The sequence below is a fragment of the Fusarium coffeatum genome, assembly GCF_003316985.1.
Source record: "Fusarium coffeatum strain FIESC_28 chromosome Unknown BRIP53273_contig_49, whole genome shotgun sequence".
Classification (NCBI taxonomy): Eukaryota; Fungi; Ascomycota; class Sordariomycetes; order Hypocreales; family Nectriaceae; genus Fusarium; species Fusarium coffeatum.
This window is the reverse complement of record NW_022157846.1, coordinates 13457-30874: the sequence shown is the minus strand read 5'-3', so window position 1 is coordinate 30874 and position 17418 is coordinate 13457. Positions and strand designations below refer to the sequence as shown.

Sequence of the window (17418 nt, the reverse complement as noted above, 5' to 3'; positions counted from 1 at the left end):
TTTGGAAAGGGGAAAGGTCGGGGTCATGATCACGATTGCAAGTATGGAGTTTTGGCTTTTGGGTATGAATGCAACAGATTCAGGTGCTATCCAGAGATGGATGTGCCCTTGACAACAAGAAACATGTCTAGAACGAGTGAAGAATGTGTCTTTGAACTATGCCAGTTCCAATTCTAGGACAAGTTCCTGTTTTTCAACAACAATATAATTACAAAGGAATGACAACGATGGCTGATGATCAAAAAAGTCAGGTTAGGTAAAATATCGATCTCATTTACATATAATATATATATCAGTTGACCCTGTTCCAACGAATCACCAAGCCATTACTCCATAGGTAGGTACATCATTAACGCCAATCCAATTTCATGCCATCGTCCAAGTCGTCATTCCACCAAATTAACCGGCAAACATACTGGTGAGCTCCCAGTCTCCGCTGGCAAGCTGTCTCCAAGAGCTAGAGCAGGTAGCCTGGACAGTCTGCATGCCAAAGTTGCCGTCTCCTTGGTCGAGCTGACGGAACAGCGTGACCTTGTATCCGATGGCAGCAGCCATGAGACCAATCTCGACAGGCTGGGGGTCGTGCATCTTGTAGGCGAGCCACTCCTCACAGTGCTTGACCTCCTCCTCAAGAGAAGGGTCAGAGTCGGCGGTGCGAGGAGTTGGGTCGCCGAAGAGGAAGCGGTTGGACATGACGGCGTCCTTGGCGATGTACTTGAGGGCAGTCTTGGGCTTGTCGCAAAGGGCGCGCCAGAGAAGAGTCTCCATTTCCTTTACAGCAGAGAGGTTTCGGCCCTTGATAGTCTTGAGGTTCTCCTCGTCTGATTCATCATCAGGGTCGTGCTCCTGCTGCTTGCCGCCGCCGTTGAAGAAGTCGGATCCTTGGATACCGGAAACGATGCTGCCGTTTTGTTGAGCTGGGGTGAGTTCCATGCCCCTTTGGCTTGAGGGGCCTCCGAATTTGCTCTCGTTGGCATTGAGACCGTTGGAGGAACGGTCGTTGGTGAGACCAAGCATAGTCGGCATGATGGCGGTTTGTATAAGTGAAGATGATTCGATCTGTAGATAGTTGTCTGAAGATAATTAATGCAGGTCAGAAAAGAAAGAAATGGGGAATGCAAGTCATAAGAGATAGTAAAGTACAGTACTAATTCCTGCTGCAGTTTCATGTATTTCCATGTTTTCGGAGCTCCCAAATCCTGATTGCTGGCTGTATCTGCTGCTGGTGTGACGTCAACCTTGTGCAGCAAAAGTTGGACATGATTATGACGGTGATCGACAGGGAACCAATCATCTTGACCTCAGCTATTGGATGAAAAGGTATTTTATTTGACAAGGGACTTTCCATGTACAGTTCCTGGTATCATCGAGAAGGTCAAGAACGTGCACAGATTCAACGATCGGGGATTTTAAGACATAGCGCATCTAATCTTGGATCTGTCTTGCAACGGTAAAGCCATAGCGCCATAGCGCCATAACGTCCACTAACTTAACTAAAGTAGCTGCCCTGATCATCACCTATGGCTGTGCTTTTCCAACTGTGGCTGCTGCTTCCTCACCAGCCACACTTGTCCCCCACCCCCCACTATCCGCATGTGCTTTCCGTCAAGTAAACATCAAATAGCTCCACTAAAATTTCTTAATCCAATTCTCAATTGTTAGCAGTTTTTCCTTCTGATCGCACCGCACAATCCACGCTCGCTGCTTCAACCACGCGTAATAGCGCACTCCTATTCACCATGGATATCCTCAAGGTTCTATCGCGTGGAACCAAAAAGACCCGAAAGGGTTCCCAAAATGCCAGCAACGCTCAGCAGAAGCTTCCCTCTGCTGGCACCACCACGAACCCCCAGCTGTACCACGATCAAGTCCGCGGCCAGAAGCGAAAGCGAACAAAGAATGAACCCGAGCCCGAAGTTCAATCAGAGCTGCCCGAAGTTGACTTCTTTGCGCCCAAGCCTGAGCCTGTCGCTAAAGAAGCTGTCGAGACGGAGGAACCTGTCCAGGCGCCCAAACCTACACGATCATCCCAGACATTGAGCGAGGACGAGTGTCGCCAGCTTTTGCGATCGCATCGACTTAAGATTACTCTACTTTCAAAGCCCGAGGATCAGTCCAAGGTTAAGAAGAGCAAGAAAAAGAAGAAGACGGCCGTCGAGGTTAAGAAGGATAGCAAGAAACAACTCTTCCCACAGCCCTTGGATTCTTTCGGCGAGCTTCGACAAGCCTATGGCCTTTCGGACAAGGTTGCCGATAACCTGGTCTTCCAAGGATACCGTGTCCCTACTGAAGTTCAAATGGGTAGTTTGCCTCTTTTGGTTCACCCCCAAGCTGCCTTGAAGGATGAGGATGGACTGGATGGAGGTGTCGACTTTCTGGCCATCGCCCCTACAGGAAGTGGAAAGACGATCAGTTTCTTGATTCCCGCCATCAACAACATCCTGCGCAGGCGTTCTGAAGAAAAGACTGGCGATATTCACGAACTCGAGGCCATCGTTGTTGCGCCAACCCGAGAACTGGTGCACCAGATTGTTAGCGAGGGACAAAAGTTGGCTAAAGGCACTGGCCTCAGGGTTGTCTCGATGAAGAAGCAAACACAACTATCAGCTGAGCAAGTGGACATGGCAGAAGACAGTTCAGAAGACGAGGATAAAGAGTCTGACTCCGAGGATGATGACAAGAAACCTTCCGACGACAAGCCCAAGCAGATCACCAAGGCCGATATCCTGGTCACTACACCCTTCCTCCTACTCAAGTTCCTCACATCTGGACCACCAGGCACACAAAAAGTTTTGCCTACTGTTCGAGATCTGATATTGGATGAGGCAGATGTTCTGCTTGATCCCCTTTTCCGAGATGCTACAATGGCTGATTGGACAGCATGCACAAACAACAACCTTCGAGTATCATTCTGGTCCGCTACCATGGGTTCAAACATCGAGGTCATGGTCACAGAGAAGTTGACTTCAAGAGCAGAGTCATTGGCTATCACACCGAAGCCCTTTGTCCGGTTAGTTGTTGGTCTCAAGGATACAGCTGTGCCAAACATTGCTCACAAGCTCATCTACACTGCATCCGAGCAGGGTAAACTGCTCGCCCTGCGACAACTTCTACATCCTACAGGCGCCGTCGATTCGGGTCCTCCACTACGACCTCCTTTCCTGGTGTTCACTCAGACTATTGACAGAGCGACTGCTTTGCATGAAGAGTTGCAGTATGATATTCCTCTCGAGGCTGGTGGTGCAGCAAGAATCGCTGCTCTCCACAGTGGCCTTACTGATTCTGCTCGTTCAGCCATCATGCGCAAGTTCCGCGCTGGTGACATCTGGGTCTTGATCACAACAGATGTTCTTGCTCGAGGTGTGGACTTTGCCGGTGTCAACGGTGTTGTCAACTACGATGTGCCCGGATCCAGCGCTGGCTACGTCCACCGTGCTGGACGAACAGGTCGCGCTGGTCGTGAAGGTGGCGTTGCAGTCACTTTCTACACCAAGGAAGACATTCCTTTCGTCAAGATGGTTGCCAACGTGATCGCTGCCAGCGAGAAGCAGGCTGGAAAGACAGGAGACGAGGCTGGTATTCAAAAGTGGCTGCTCGACGCCCTGCCAAACGTTGGCAAGGCAGACCGCAAAAAGCTCAAGGAGAGGGGTGTTGAAGCCCGACGAAGTGGCACCAAGGCCAAGATTACATCCAAGAGTGGTTATGAGAGACGCAAGGAGAACAACCGTCGCGGCGCTATTGAAGGAAGCAAGAAGAGAAAATTGCAAGCGAACGATGACAGTGGTGATGACGGAGAATGGGGCGGTTTCGACGATTAGATGGGATCGTCATGATAAAAGATGGACGTATATACCAAAAGCACGAAGCATAATACCAGAGACCAATTATGTGTTGAATATGAGAATACAAACCGCAGAACACATCAGTTCACGAATCAGGCAGAGACTCTCAGAGCTTCACCACCCAACTATACTTTCTTCAAGCCCGGCATAGGGTTGGTTATATACCAGGTTAACACAGATGTCACTGTGAAACGACGTCGACAACTTACGAAGCGGTATCAACAACGGCAACAAAATGCATATACAGTCCAATCCAAACCTTACTTATAAAAAATTATCACATTCAATCCCTGGAATTGTTCAACAAACAATCACGACATTCGATCGCCGCCCTCCCCCTCCTGACATACTAACCTTCTTGGTCAATTCTTTTTGCTGTTTTAATTTCACTTACAACTTTCGCCTTGTGACCCTCGAATTATGAGCGGCATTCAATTAATCACTTCCCGCCTTTCGCATGAATGCAGCTTCTGGAAGTTCTCTCTTTTTGATTATAGTGTATCGAATCGGGCAACACGTGGACATTCCAGAAACGACCTTATTGTCATTTAAAATAACAAAGACATTATCGTCATCCGACCCTTAGGGCAACAGAAGAATTGTCCTCTGAGGCTTAGGTTGCCAAAATAAAGTAGCCTAAGAGAGGGTCTAAGCTGGCATAAAATAACTAAACTATTTCGTCCCTTAGTCTTTTAGCGGTCACTTCTTCTGGCACCCTAAAGACTATGTCGGCTCTAAGGAGTCGAAATAGGGGACTCGCCAAGAAAAGCCAAGACAAGACAAGCGTTGGCCTTTGACGCGGCTTTCTTGGTGTCTCAGGGATGTTTCCCCAGCCTCTCTTCCTCAGAAAGTCATGCGTTTCTTACTCAGGTGTTATTCAATTCGTCCAGCAAAGCCCGCCATGTTTCGGTATTTGAATGACAAAGAATATGTGTTGATTCCTGGTTGATTCATCAACAACTTGTCACAGAGATTCGCTGTCGCCAAGTCATCAAGATGAAAGACTTGAGATGAATGGAAACTATAGTAGGACTGGGCAGTCTGAGCTACTTTCTACTCTCATGTCCAATTTCAAATAGCGCTTCTCGGCGTTTAATCAAGTTTCTTGGCCTCAAGCCCAAACGACAACGCTTTGAAGCCAAGACCGCTGCGCCATTCGCCTACGCGCCTAGGCGTGGCTCTCGGTGATGGCCTCATGCCCAATACAGAAAGGTCACGCCGTCGTCAATATTAACTATTGGAAACAAGTCATTTCATCTCTTCGATTGGCCAAGAGTCCGGTCTTTAATGCCCTGAAACAATATGCTTGCACCGCACCACTATCGATCTTGGCTACAAGCTGCTGATCACGTCCAATAAGCCATTCTGATTCCTGTCCGTCGTGCCAGGAACAGAATTGAGATCTACCGCCCAGACTTGGGATCAAGCTAGGCATTGTTGGCCTTGATTCTCTTTTGGGAAGTCGAAAGGATGTGACTGTGCTTTGCCCAGACTATGGGGGTTTCCCTTTAATATCGCCATTGCCCTCATGATGGACTGAGGTTTCTGGTCATCCTCGTTCCTGCTTGAGGTTGGTGCTGAAACATTCATTCATTCATTACTACACTTTGGTTCATAACCGCTATTCACTCATTTTGTTAAGTCGCTCTTTAAAACCAACCGTGCTGTCATTGTCTTTGAGATCCATTCTTTGAAACACAGTTCATACCGAAGCATTAGCTCCTTACACGAGATACTGCACTACCACGAAACGAAGATACTCGGAAACAGGTCTCACAATATCTACAAGTAACTCAAGTTGACATATCTTGAGTCCTGATAACACCATGAAGCTTCAAAACGTTTCCCTGCTGGCTTACAGTGGCCTTGCCTCGGCCACTCTCACTCAACAATGTACCGGCAATGCCGTCAACGAGGGCGGTAACTGGTTCTGTGGTGCTATCGAGGAGATCCTCTACCAGGGATTCTCTGGAAAGGGTAGCTACCAGGCTGTGAGCAAGATGGGTTCTGATGGATCTTGCCAGAGAGAGTCTGTCTCTTATGATGGCGCTCTCGGACCTCTGAGCGAGGATGTAAGTCAACCGTCACTCATTGATATCTACCGCAGAATCTAATGGGAGACCACCAGCTTTCTGTTCATATTCGAGGCCCCTTCAAGCTCAAGGAGTTTGCCGTCTACAACCTCGACTCCAGCAAGAAGAAGCGTGACACCGAGACTGTCCCCTCTCCTCACCTCCACGGCCATCGTCATCTCCACGAGCAGCGCAAGAAGCGTGAAGAGTGGGTTACTGCTACTATTGACGGAAAGGTCGTGTCCTGGAAGAACAACTGGTTCGGACCATCTGCTACTCAAGCTGCTCCTGCTGTCGTTGGTGCCCCTTCCGACAAGGCAAAGAAGCCTGAAAAGACCGAGAAGAAGCCTCTCAAGGCCAGCTCGCACTCCGCTGTGAGCTCCAAGAAGGAAGGAAGTGCTAAGACAAACTCCTACTCTGGTTCTTCCGGTGGACACTGGAAGCGTACTGCTTACTACAACTCTCAGCGACGAGTTGCTGATAATGTCATGTTCTTGGGCAACTATGGTGGTGAAGGATCCGGTGTCTTTGACAAGTAAGTCGATACTCCTAACCGACAATGGCTCTCTAATTGGATTCATACTGACTGAGTGACAGCACCTGGGGCAACTCTCTTTCTTACCTCAACGCCAAAGGAACCGGTGGCTCTTCTTCTTCCAAGGTTCTGAAGGATGTCTACATCCCTTCAAACAAGGAGTTCTCCATCTGGAGTGCCGAGAAGTGCGACAAGAGCTGTGGTTACGCTCGCGCCAAAGATGTCGCATACAGTACGTCTCCCTTGCCCAGTCTTCACAGAAAATTTACTGACCATAAACAGAGGGCTTCTCCGGTTCCAACAAGATCTTCCTCTTCCAGTTCATGATGCCCATGGACGGCGACAAGGGTTTCAACGGCGACATGCCCGCTCTCTGGGCCCTTAACGGCCGCATCCCCCGTACCGGCCAATACAGCGAGTGCAGCTGCTGGAAGACTGGCTGCGGTGAGGTCGATATCTACGAAGTCCTCGCTTCAGGCGATGACAAGTGCAAGAGCACTTTCCACATGAACAACGGCGCTGGAAGCTCTGACTACTTCAAGCGTCCCACTGACAAGTACATCAAGGTTGCTGTTGTTTTCTGTGAGCGAACTTCAAGCGTTGCTATTAAGCAGCTGTCTGATAACTTTGACTTTGGCTCGTCGCTGAGTGATGAGACTGTCAAGTCTTGGGTTAAGGATATGTCTTCTCCCAAGAAGGGCAGCAGCTTGTTCCAGCTTTCTGCTTCTCTGTAGGATAGAGGGTGCAATTTAAGTAGACTTGTTTTGGCTCGATTTAGATAGTGTTACATCTTCTTTGTACATAATTTGAGATACCAGTTGAGATTTACCCGTTGGTGATTCTCCGATTTCGTTGTGTACCACAGCCACTATTTGGCCAAGTGAGCAATATGTAGTAAAGTGTCTTGTTCCCTAACATGCTTTCTGAGACGTAGGTACTGCTACAATATTATACAATTCTATTGTCATACATCGTCCCGACAATCGGGTCTACTATTCGTACAATTATGAAAAAAATTACAATCCCTCATCAGAGTCTGTCTTCTTTCCATCTTCGCTCGCCTGCTTGTCTTCCTCAGAGCCGATCTTCTTGTTCTCCTCTGCCGCAGAAAGTCCCACCACGTTCCTTATCGTGCCGAAGCTGAGACAGTCACTGATGCGGTTGGCACCAGAGAATAACATGACCATACGCTCGATACCGCATCCCCAGCCACCGGTGGGAGGTAGGCCATAGTCCAAAGCCTTGACAAAGCTCTGGTCCAAAGGAGCAGCATCACCATCTTCATCTTCAAAAGGCTCTTCCTGTGCTTCTATAATAGCATCTTCGCCTTCTGGTGTCTCCGGAGGCTCAATGGCCACGCTACCATCATCCTTGTTGACGAGATATCGGTGTTCGTATAGCTTGCGTCTTTGCGCTTCGGGATCGTTCTCCTCTTCATACATGTTGGCCAATTCACGACCGCCGATGAAGAGCTCTGCTCGAGCTGACACTAGCTGAAGGGTCTCAGGACACAGGAAGCTCTTTGCCAATGGTGACATGCACGCAGGGTGGTTTGTGATAAGAATAGGCTCTGTGAAGGACATAGGTTCCAAGTAAACAGCAGCCAAGCGATCAAGCAACTTGGATAGTGAGAAGAATGCCCCACCAGGAACCTCGATGCCAGCAAGCTTCAAGATGGCAAGCAACTCTGGCAAAGCAGTTGGCGACGAGAGCTTGGGCAGACGCAGTCCAAGAGCTTCCTGTAGTGCAGGAACGAATTCGACTCGCTTGAAGGGACGGACGAATCGAGACATGTCGATTGGAGGAAGTGATGTGAGCTGGGTAGAAATGAGATCCTGGGAGTGCTGGGCAAGGCTGCACAAAAGCTCCTCAGTCTCCTTGATCAAGTCCTCCAAGTTGATGTAGGCACTGTAGAACTCGCACATAGTAAACTCGGGGTTGTGCGTGGCATCAACACCCTCATTGCGGAATGAAGGACCAATCTCAAAGACCCTATCAACACCTCCAATGACGAGACGCTTAAGCCATAGCTCGGGGGCAATGCGCAATGCCAAATCTTTGTTCTTGAACTCGGTGGCTCTAGTAACAAAAGGACGAGCGACGGCACCTCCGGCATTCTCAGCCAGGATCGGGGTTTGGAACTCGAGGAATCGTTTGGAGTGGAAGTAGTCACGCATGTGCTTGGTGATCTCGGCACGTAGACGCAGGACGTCAACAGCCTCACGATTCACCAACATGTCAACATGACGCTCTTGCATTCTCGTCTTAGGATCGGTGAGCTTCTCAGGAATCTGCTCCATGGTGGGGGACAAGAGCTCAGGTAGATGGTGGGCCTCAAGGTTGAGTTGACCATTCTTGTTACGAGTTGGAATACCAGTGATTGCTGCCAGGCTGTAAGCATCTGGGATACAACAGGATAAGCATTAGGGATCCTACATATGTGGTCGCCCACTTGAATTAAATTTCTGAACATTGCAAACTTCAATCTTCTCATATCATGTTCCACCATGCACTTTGACCGGTTGAGTAAGACTTGTAGGCGTGTAAACTCATTCACAATATCGAGGAAGATGAGGTGCTTTCCTACAACTCGCTTAGATCGGACTCGGCCGTGAACAGTGACAACCTTGGAATCATCAAGAGCTTTATCGAAAGCCTCGTAAAAGTCTGGCACTGACATAGGCTCTGTTCGGTGCACGAGGCGAGGATGTGTCTCTGTGAAGAGGGGATCCTCTTCCTCCTGCTCCGCCCAAAGCTCAGTTCGGCGCTGTTTCTTGAAAGGTGACAGTCCCTCCATATTATCTTCATACCCAGCAGCGGCAGAAGCTAGGGTCCTCCTGCTTTCCACACTTTGTGAGCCCCATACTGTCCCCGTCAAGGACTTGCCACAGCTAAACGCCTGCAAGTGACGGGCACTTGTGGAAGCCAAAGAAACCGACTGTATTAAAGGCCGGCCGGCCTGACGGAAATATCGTATAGACATCATATCTTCTATCAATTGAGTTAGCAATGCTTCAACAACTACTAAGTGAAGATATAGTAAAGAGATGCAATGCGCTAGGGTCAGAGAATTGGCAGTTTAAATCAGCCACAGCGAACTGTGTCAATCGCAGCGGTTCTGAAGCGAGATATGCGAGCTCATCATATAGGCAAAGGAAGGGAGGGTATATAGCGAAGCAAAAAGTGTGTACTTACAATCATGATGGTAACATGGAACTCGCGCTCCATGTATGAAGAAAAAAGAGAGTTATTTGAGAGTCGATCTGCGAAATTTTATAGCAAGTCTGCCCCACCGAAGTTGACCCGCGGTCCGGTGGGGGTTTTCTCAACAGCCACACTTCAGCTTCGCAAGAATGTGGCGCTACCTCACCGACCAACCACTCTCACTCTATCTCAAGGCTGAAATTTGTTCCAACGCGAACTCCATCTATCATAGGTTTGGTCTGCGCAACTCCACCAAAACTCGCGACACTTTGCGCCGGATCATCTAATTGACCTCCACCATCTCCGAACAGCATCATTTCTTTTCATAGCTCTCATCATGGCCCAACCGCTTTCCTCATCGGTACAGCCTACCGAAATCTACGGCGGAGGTACGCGCTGCTCTTAGCTCCCCCATGTCGCGTCAGCCCGCCATAAGGATCTCCACTAACTTGATGGTAACATAGATGAGGTTTCCGCACTCGTTCTCGACCCTGGATACTGCTCTACCCGGGCGGGCTTCGCTGGTGAAGATGTACCCAAGAGTATCTTGCCTTCATTTTACGGGCACGTAACAGGCGACAACTCCCGCGACCTCTTCGGCGATGAGTGCCTCATCCCTCGTGAGAACTTCGAGGTCCGCAACTACATGAACAAGGACAGCGTCGTGGAAGATTGGGATGTCGCCGCTAAGATCTGGGAGAACATGCTTGTGAAGCGACTCCAGCCCGAACGACAAACACCTCCCACAAAGAACGGCCTCAACGACGACCCTAGGCCAGAAGGTCAAGATGGAGAGGGTGATATCAATATGGACGATGCCGAAGCCGAGTCAATGGAGAAGCCCCTGGGTGAGAACCCTCTCCTGGTTACCGAGGCACCTTGGAACAGCCCCAAGGCTCGTGAGAAGGCCATCGAAATCATTATGGAGAACTGGGGCTGCCCTGCCTTCTGGCTAAGTCGCACCCCAGTGTTGGCAGCCTTTGCGGCCGGCAAGGCCACTTCACTCGTTATCGATGTCGGCGGTGCCAACACCTCAGTTACCGCTATCCACGACGGCATGGTGCTGAAGCGCTCTATCCAGAAGTCTCCCGCCGGTGGCATCTGGCTCTCTTCTCAGATTCGATCTCTTTTCGAGTCATCAGAGCCCAAGGTCGAATTGACACCCACATTCATGATCGAAAACAAGACGCCAGTTGATGCCTTATCGCCTCCTTCGGTCCGCCTACGAAACTTCCCTTACTCTATCACCGACTCTTTCCGTGCCTACGAAGAGGAGCGTGTGTTGACGGAATTTAAGGAGTCGGTAGTGGAGGTCTGGCGTGGTCCTGGTCGCTATAGCTCACCTGGCAACGAGGAGTACGTCAAGACACAACCAGGCCGAGTATTCGAGATGCCTGATGGTTACAACCAAATGTGGCGCGAACAGCGATTCCGGGTCACGGAGGGCATGTGGGATGAGAATGCCGGATACCCTATCCCCGAGGCTGACCGTCTTAACAAAACGCAAACCATCCCCGAGCTCATCCGTGCCGCCCTGAACGCTGTCGATGTCGATCTTAGGGGCAACCTGCTTGCCAACGTTGTTGTAACCGGCAGCACCAGCTTGATCAATGGGTTCAATGACCGCTTGAATAACGAGCTCATGGCCATGTACCCAGGTCTCAAGATCAAGATCCACGCCGCAGGTCTTACCAGCGAACGACGATTCGGCGCCTGGATTGGTGGTAGCATCCTTGCCAGTTTGGGTACATTCCACCAGATGTGGATCTCGCGTAAGGAGTATGAGGAGAACGGTCCTAATGTTGTTGAGAAGCGATGCAAGTAAAAGGCTAGGCTCTATAGACGCTTTGGCTTCTGGCGTAATGGAGTTGGGAAGAACATCTTTATACTGAATACTAAGAAGGGCCTGGTACGGCAAAAGTTGTAGCTAGACATGTCGGACATCTATGAAAACCAATCACTATTATTGTCAAGTATTGTCCAGCTGAAAAACGAACGCTTGTTTTTCTATTAGCAAATATACGTATTTCTAGATCTATGCTTTGTTGCCTTTTGCCTCAAGCTCCCTTTCTACTCTCCGTTTCTTGGCCCATGATCCAATTTCTGCCCATATCCGTTCTTTCTCAGCCGGTGATAACGTGGCAGCTAGACCACTTGTACTACTAGACACAAACACTTTAGATCCCTCCCATTCGCCTTCGATGACGCCCATATTCTCCGACTCATCCTGCCAGCCATACTTGAAGGCTTTGCCAACAGGTTTGCCGTGCCTCACGCGCCAAATGCTTTCCCAGATACTTTTCCCCACGACACATACAGTCTCGGGGCGGTACTTGCGACACTTTTCGTGAAGAATCTCAACACCTTCGTCCATTTCTTGCTTGCTGAGCTCAGATCCGTTGCGGCTTGGTCGGGCGACAATGTTTGTGAAGCCCATTGAGTACATCTCGGGGAGCTGACGATCCTCGGTCGGGCTGCAGAGACGCGGAGTGAGACCACTTGAATAGAGAAGTTTCCAAAATAGATTTGATGGATGAGCGTAAGCATGTCCAGTCCTGGCTGTCTGTATTCCTGGATTTAGGCCGATAAACAAAACAAGAAGGTTGTCGGTGATGGCGTCGGGTAGACCTGACAAATGGGCGTATGTTGAAGGTGGCGCGTATCCAGAACTAGGACGCGCTCGTTTCTTCTTTGGCGTAACTTCATTCTCTTTATCCTCCGTATTTCTTCGCTTGGTCTTCTTTGTTACAGTGACTTGTGTCGGTGCTACTGAGGCAGAAGATGTTGAGGGCTTGAACCTTGGTGATCTTCGTATAGGGGAGGTTTCTCCCTTAACTGTAGGATCAGTTGACTTGAACATGAAGTCACTCATTTGGAGACGTCCCTTGAAGGTTGCTGGCTGAAGAGGTGAGCTTGAGATATTCCGGTCATCATGTATCTCTTCATCGGCAATAGGTTCTTGTACAAGAGTATTCTGAACGACTTTGCTTTTCGTCATTGTGTCTCGGCTGATGGTGTAAGTGAAAGGAGCTGGGAATGTATGACAACTTGATTGAAGATTAGTAAATGAATGTTCTTGGGACAATTCAGGAACTGTCGTTGCGATTTGTTTTATTTCTTCTTGGTCCGCGGAAATCAACCAACTCATCGTCTTATTGATGTAATTTGATAGCTCAGACTCGTCTTAATGACTGTGGCGTGAATAATGTTCTGGGTCATTCGCCACAGGTCGCCCGATCTAAAGCCAAAAGCTAGGAGTCTTGGGTCCGGGACCTGAGCTGCTAATAGAAATCCCTGCTTATTGAGTTCTGTATCAGTATATTGTTGAGAAGATGTATGCACGATGCATTTTCCTGTGGAAAGTTTCTGTATCCGTTTTCTGTAAATACTTTTTATTTATTTTTTTATAAAAAAAATATATATTCATGTCTGGACCTTCAACTACCAGTATGAATACTAGCATCCGTCCCCCTGGCATAGGATGCTATTTTCAGCATCTTAGATTCATCCAATGACATCGACATTTCCCGTCAGCCGCCACAGCCACACAGCAGCCCTGCCTTTGGCCTCACCTCAATGTCATGGTGGGGTAGTGAGACAAGTTGACGAACCCGAACCCTGCTGGTCCCTGAAGAAATTGTATGGATCTCATGGTTGCTGTGAAAATCATGGATACAGTTTTGTTGACGACAAATACGAGCCATTGTAACGACTCTTTTCCAAGAGTTCACTCTGATACCTGACTCTGAGGTCTACTATACCTGACCGTTATATCTGAGCTTACGTACACTCTTATGTATGAAACGAACACCTCATGAATGATCGAATAGGAGGTGGCAGCGTAACAGCATGGGCGCCATGGCGTCCAGCAAAGCCTCTCCATCAGCACCAAGCATGAGGCAGGATCGATGGCCCCTCTGCCGTTCATGGTCCTCTTCCCATTGGCCGCCAAGCTCAATTCGACCTAGAGTAGGCGGGGCAGCTGAGGGGCATCAGCATTGGGGTGGGAGCTTTAAGCAAGTGCAAGCAAGGTACGGTGAAGTAAAGGCGTTACACCTAAGGTAGGTAGAGGTAAGGTAAGACCGTAGTAAGAAGTAGGTAAGCTAGGTAGGAAGTAAACGTGTTGGGTAGGCAGGTGCGTTGCTAGGGAAAGTACGACGTCAAGAACGAAAAGGAAAGTCGCGGATTACCTTGCTGTAAGGCTCTTTCCGAGATCGACTGTCTTCCATTCGTATTTAGCTCCCAACTCTCCCACCCCCCATTGTTTCTTCCTCTTTTTCTCTTCCTCTTCTCTCTTCATACCACTTCAATCTCTTCCATATTTTCTCTCATCTTAGCTTCTAGACACCCGTCTATAAGCTTTCAATCGTTCTCACCGCAACTCCCCCCCCAAACCACTTACACACACACATCACAATGGAGGCCATCAAGCAGGCGCTTCACCTTGGCAAGGGCTCTGACGCCCCTGCTGAGCCTACTCCTGAGGCTCTCAACGAGCTCAAGGAGAAGTACTCCAAGGCCGGCCAGGAGCAAGTCTTCACTTTTTACGACTCTCTGTCTTCCGCCGAGCGAGGAACCCTCTACCAGCAGCTCTCTGGCTTCGACCCTTCCCACATCAACGACATCACAAACCGCGCCTTGAACCCTCCCAAGACCAGCGATGAGCCCGACCGCCTCGAGCCTCTTCCCGAATCTGCCACCGCCAGTATCCTCGACTCCAGCGCCGATGATATTGCCAAGTGGTACGACTCTGGTCTTGACCTCATCTCCAAGGGTCAGGTCGCTGTTGTCCTCATGGCTGGTGGCCAGGGTACCCGTCTGGGTAGCTCTGCTCCCAAGGGCTGCTACGACATTGGTCTGCCCTCTCACAAGTCTCTCTTCCAGCTTCAGGGTGAGCGAATCGCCAAGATTCAGGAGCTTGCTGCTAAGAAGGGCTCAAACGCCGTTGTTCCCTGGTACGTCATGACCAGCGGTCCTACTCGTGGTCCTACCGAGAAGTTCTTCCAGGAGAACAACTACTTCGGCTTGAGCCAGGAGAACGTCAAGATCTTCGAGCAGGGTGTTCTGCCTTGCATCTCCAACGATGGCAAGATCCTCCTTGAGACCAAGGGCAAGGTTGCCGTTGCCCCTGACGGAAACGGTGGTCTCTACAACGCTCTCGTTGTTTCTGGTGTTGTTGACGACATGCGAAAGCGTGGCGTTCAGCACATCCATGCTTACTGCGTTGACAACTGCCTTGTCAAGGTCGCTGACCCTGTCTTCATCGGTTTCTCTGCTTCTCTCGATGTCGACATTGCCACCAAGGTCGTGCGTAAGCGTAACGCTACCGAGTCTGTCGGTCTCATTCTCTCCAAGAACGGAAAGCCCGATGTTGTTGAGTACTCTGAGATTGACCAGGCTACCGCTGAGGAGACCGACCCCAAGCAGCCTGACCTCCTCCGATTCCGTGCTGCCAACATTGTCAACCACTACTACTCTTTCCGCTTCCTCGACTCTATCCCCCAGTGGGCTCACAAGCTTCCTCACCACATCGCCCGCAAGAAGATCCCCTCCGCCGATCTCCAGAGCGGCGAGACTGTCAAGCCCGAGAAGCCTAACGGCATCAAGCTCGAGCAGTTCGTCTTCGACGTTTTCCCCTTCCTGTCACTGGAGAAGTTTGCCTCTCTCGAGGTTAAGCGTGAGGACGAGTTCTCTCCTCTCAAGAACGCTCCTGGCACTGGTGAGGATGACCCCGATACCAGCAAGGCCGATATCATGACCCAGGGCAAGCGCTGGGTGGAGGCCGCCGGTGCCGTCGTTGTTGGCGACAAGGCCGATGTCGGTGTTGAGGTGTCACCTCTTATCAGCTACGTAAGTCAAGGCACTCAGATTATATACACAGAGAACATGATGCTAACATTGTACAGGGTGGTGAGGGTCTTGAGAACCTCAAGGGCAACGAGATTACCCCTCCTGCTGTTCTCGAGCGAAACTAAGAAAATAACATATCATGATACCATGAACCAGCCAGGATAGCATTATGATGCTGTTGTCCTAGGTTTGGCAGATAAAAAGTTGTTTGGCGCATCTTGTTTAGTTAAAGAACATAGTCGGCCAAAAGTAATGAAATAGTAAATAAAGGTCCTCAATTGGAAATATCACACGTGCACTCTGATATTGTGAAAACTTGTTTTAACGTAAAATTCATTAGATTGAGTCTATTGACTGCTCGTGACTTTTAACTAGATTTCTATATCCTGTCTAAAACGGCGCAAGTCTATATTGAAGCTTTTATGTCTCTATTTTTCTTTCTTAGTTGGGGTTGGGTCGGTCGTCGGCTCGCTCGTCGTCCTCGTGGTCGGCAAGGAACTTCTCGGCCTCGAGAGCAGCCATACATCCAGTACCGGCACTGGTGATAGCCTGTCGGTATCGCTTGTCCTGGACGTCACCAGCAGCGAAGACACCCTCGACGTTGGTGTATGTGGTACCAGGGGTGGTCTTGATGTAGCCATCCTCGTCCATGTCAACTTGACCCTTGACAAGGGTAGTGGCGGGGTCGTGACCGATAGCGTAGAACAGACCGTTGGCCTCGTGAACCTTCTCCTCGCCAGTCTTGTTGTTCTTGACAACGAGGTGGCTCATGAGACCATCCTCACCACCTCGAATCTCGGTGGCACCGCTGTTGAACAGGACGGTGCACTTGGGGTGGTTGAGGAGTCGGTTGGCCATGGTTCGGCTGGCACGGAGGATGTCGCGACGGACGAGGACGGTAACGTGGCTGGCGTACTTGGTGAGGAAAGTGGCCTCCTCGGCGGCGGAGTCACCACCACCAATGACGAAGAGAGGCTTGTTGCGGAAGATGGGGACGGCTCCGTCGCAGACAGCGCAGGCGGAGACACCGTTCTGCCAGTACTTCTCCTCACCGGGGAGGTTCAGACGGCGGGCGGAGGCACCGGTGGCGAGGATAACGGTCTCGGCGGTGTGTGTCTCCTCGGGGGAGAACTCGGTGGTGTACTTGAAGGGGCGGGAAGAGAGATCGAGGGTAGCGACAGTGTCGGTGACGATTTCTGTGCCGAAACGCTCGGACTGGGCTCGCATGTTGTCCTGGGGTCATGTCAGTTTGGTTTTCCAGCCAGAGTCTGAGATAAGCTTACCATCAACTCGCCTCCCATGATACCCTTGGGGAAACCGGGGAAGTTCTCAACCTCGGTGGTGGTGGTCAATTGACCGCCAGCGGCGATACCGTTGGCCATGAAACCCTCATAGAGAACGGCTATCTTGTGTTAGTATTGCAGTGCTATATCTGAGCACAAATCGTCAACTTACGCTTCAACTCGGCTCGTGCCAAGTAGACAGCAGCCGTGTGGGCAGCAGGCCCTGAGCCGATAACTGTACAAACTCAATGTCAGCCTTATCTGTGATTTTTCGGAGTATGAGGGGTTCACCCTGTCGATGGAGGGGTAAAACATACTGACAACCTTGCTGTGCATTTTTCTAACACCAAACTCGACGGCTGGTTTTCTAGTTGTTTTATGAAATGTAGTAGCCGCTGCCGCAATCGATAGGCCAGCGCTTGAACGAAGAGTAACGCGTTTGAAGGTTGAGGAGAACAGTTTGGCGGTGTTGGAGGTGGGATGGGGGAAAGAAGAAAAAAGGTGGGTTGTCGCGAGTTCTTTATTCAGACAGGAACAGGAACAGGAAAGCGCCACTCAAGACTAGCAATGCGATGGATGTCAAATTGTACAGCAGAGGGGAGGGGCGGTAAAGAAAAAACTGGTCAAGTTAA

General features: G+C 49.9%; 8 protein-coding genes across 8 annotated transcripts; 4 read left to right on the top strand and 4 right to left on the bottom strand.

Annotated features, from left to right (window-relative positions):
* Positions 1–399: 399 nt before the first annotated feature.
* On the bottom strand, positions 400–1026 carry FIESC28_02199 (uncharacterized protein; the record flags this gene model as incomplete). The annotated part of the gene is made up of 1 exon (XM_031156349.1): positions 400–1026. One exon carries the CDS (start codon positions 1024–1026, stop codon positions 400–402), a length of 627 nt encoding a protein of 208 aa, XP_031019520.1.
* Positions 1027–1739: 713 nt separating this feature from the next.
* FIESC28_02198 (uncharacterized protein) lies at positions 1740–3818 on the top strand (the record flags this gene model as incomplete). Its single annotated transcript, XM_031156348.1, has 1 exon — positions 1740–3818. The coding sequence occupies one exon, from the start codon at positions 1740–1742 to the stop codon at positions 3816–3818; it is 2079 nt and encodes a 692-aa protein (XP_031019519.1).
* A 1850-nt stretch (positions 3819–5668) lies between these two features.
* FIESC28_02197 (uncharacterized protein) lies at positions 5669–7183 on the top strand (the record flags this gene model as incomplete). The annotated part of the gene is made up of 4 exons (XM_031156347.1): positions 5669–5914; positions 5971–6449; positions 6512–6681; positions 6732–7183. 4 exons carry the CDS (start codon positions 5669–5671, stop codon positions 7181–7183), a joined length of 1347 nt encoding a protein of 448 aa, XP_031019518.1.
* Positions 7184–7465: 282 nt separating this feature from the next.
* On the bottom strand, positions 7466–9677 carry FIESC28_02196 (uncharacterized protein; the record flags this gene model as incomplete). The annotated part of the gene is made up of 3 exons (XM_031156346.1): positions 7466–8832; positions 8886–9348; positions 9645–9677. 3 exons carry the CDS (start codon positions 9675–9677, stop codon positions 7466–7468), a joined length of 1863 nt encoding a protein of 620 aa, XP_031019517.1.
* Positions 9678–9990: 313 nt separating this feature from the next.
* Positions 9991–11478, top strand: FIESC28_02195 (uncharacterized protein; the record flags this gene model as incomplete). The annotated part of the gene is made up of 2 exons (XM_031156345.1): positions 9991–10042; positions 10118–11478. 2 exons carry the CDS (start codon positions 9991–9993, stop codon positions 11476–11478), a joined length of 1413 nt encoding a protein of 470 aa, XP_031019516.1.
* A 210-nt stretch (positions 11479–11688) lies between these two features.
* Positions 11689–12651, bottom strand: FIESC28_02194 (uncharacterized protein; the record flags this gene model as incomplete). Its single annotated transcript, XM_031156344.1, has 1 exon — positions 11689–12651. One exon carries the CDS (start codon positions 12649–12651, stop codon positions 11689–11691), a length of 963 nt encoding a protein of 320 aa, XP_031019515.1.
* Positions 12652–14069: 1418 nt separating this feature from the next.
* On the top strand, positions 14070–15628 carry FIESC28_02193 (uncharacterized protein; the record flags this gene model as incomplete). The annotated part of the gene is made up of 2 exons (XM_031156343.1): positions 14070–15503; positions 15560–15628. The coding sequence occupies 2 exons, from the start codon at positions 14070–14072 to the stop codon at positions 15626–15628; spliced, it is 1503 nt and encodes a 500-aa protein (XP_031019514.1).
* A 316-nt stretch (positions 15629–15944) lies between these two features.
* FIESC28_02192 (uncharacterized protein) lies at positions 15945–17122 on the bottom strand (the record flags this gene model as incomplete). Its single annotated transcript, XM_031156342.1, has 4 exons — positions 15945–16736; positions 16787–16905; positions 16959–17021; positions 17104–17122. 4 exons carry the CDS (start codon positions 17120–17122, stop codon positions 15945–15947), a joined length of 993 nt encoding a protein of 330 aa, XP_031019513.1.
* Between the last annotated feature and the right edge of the window lie 296 nt (positions 17123–17418).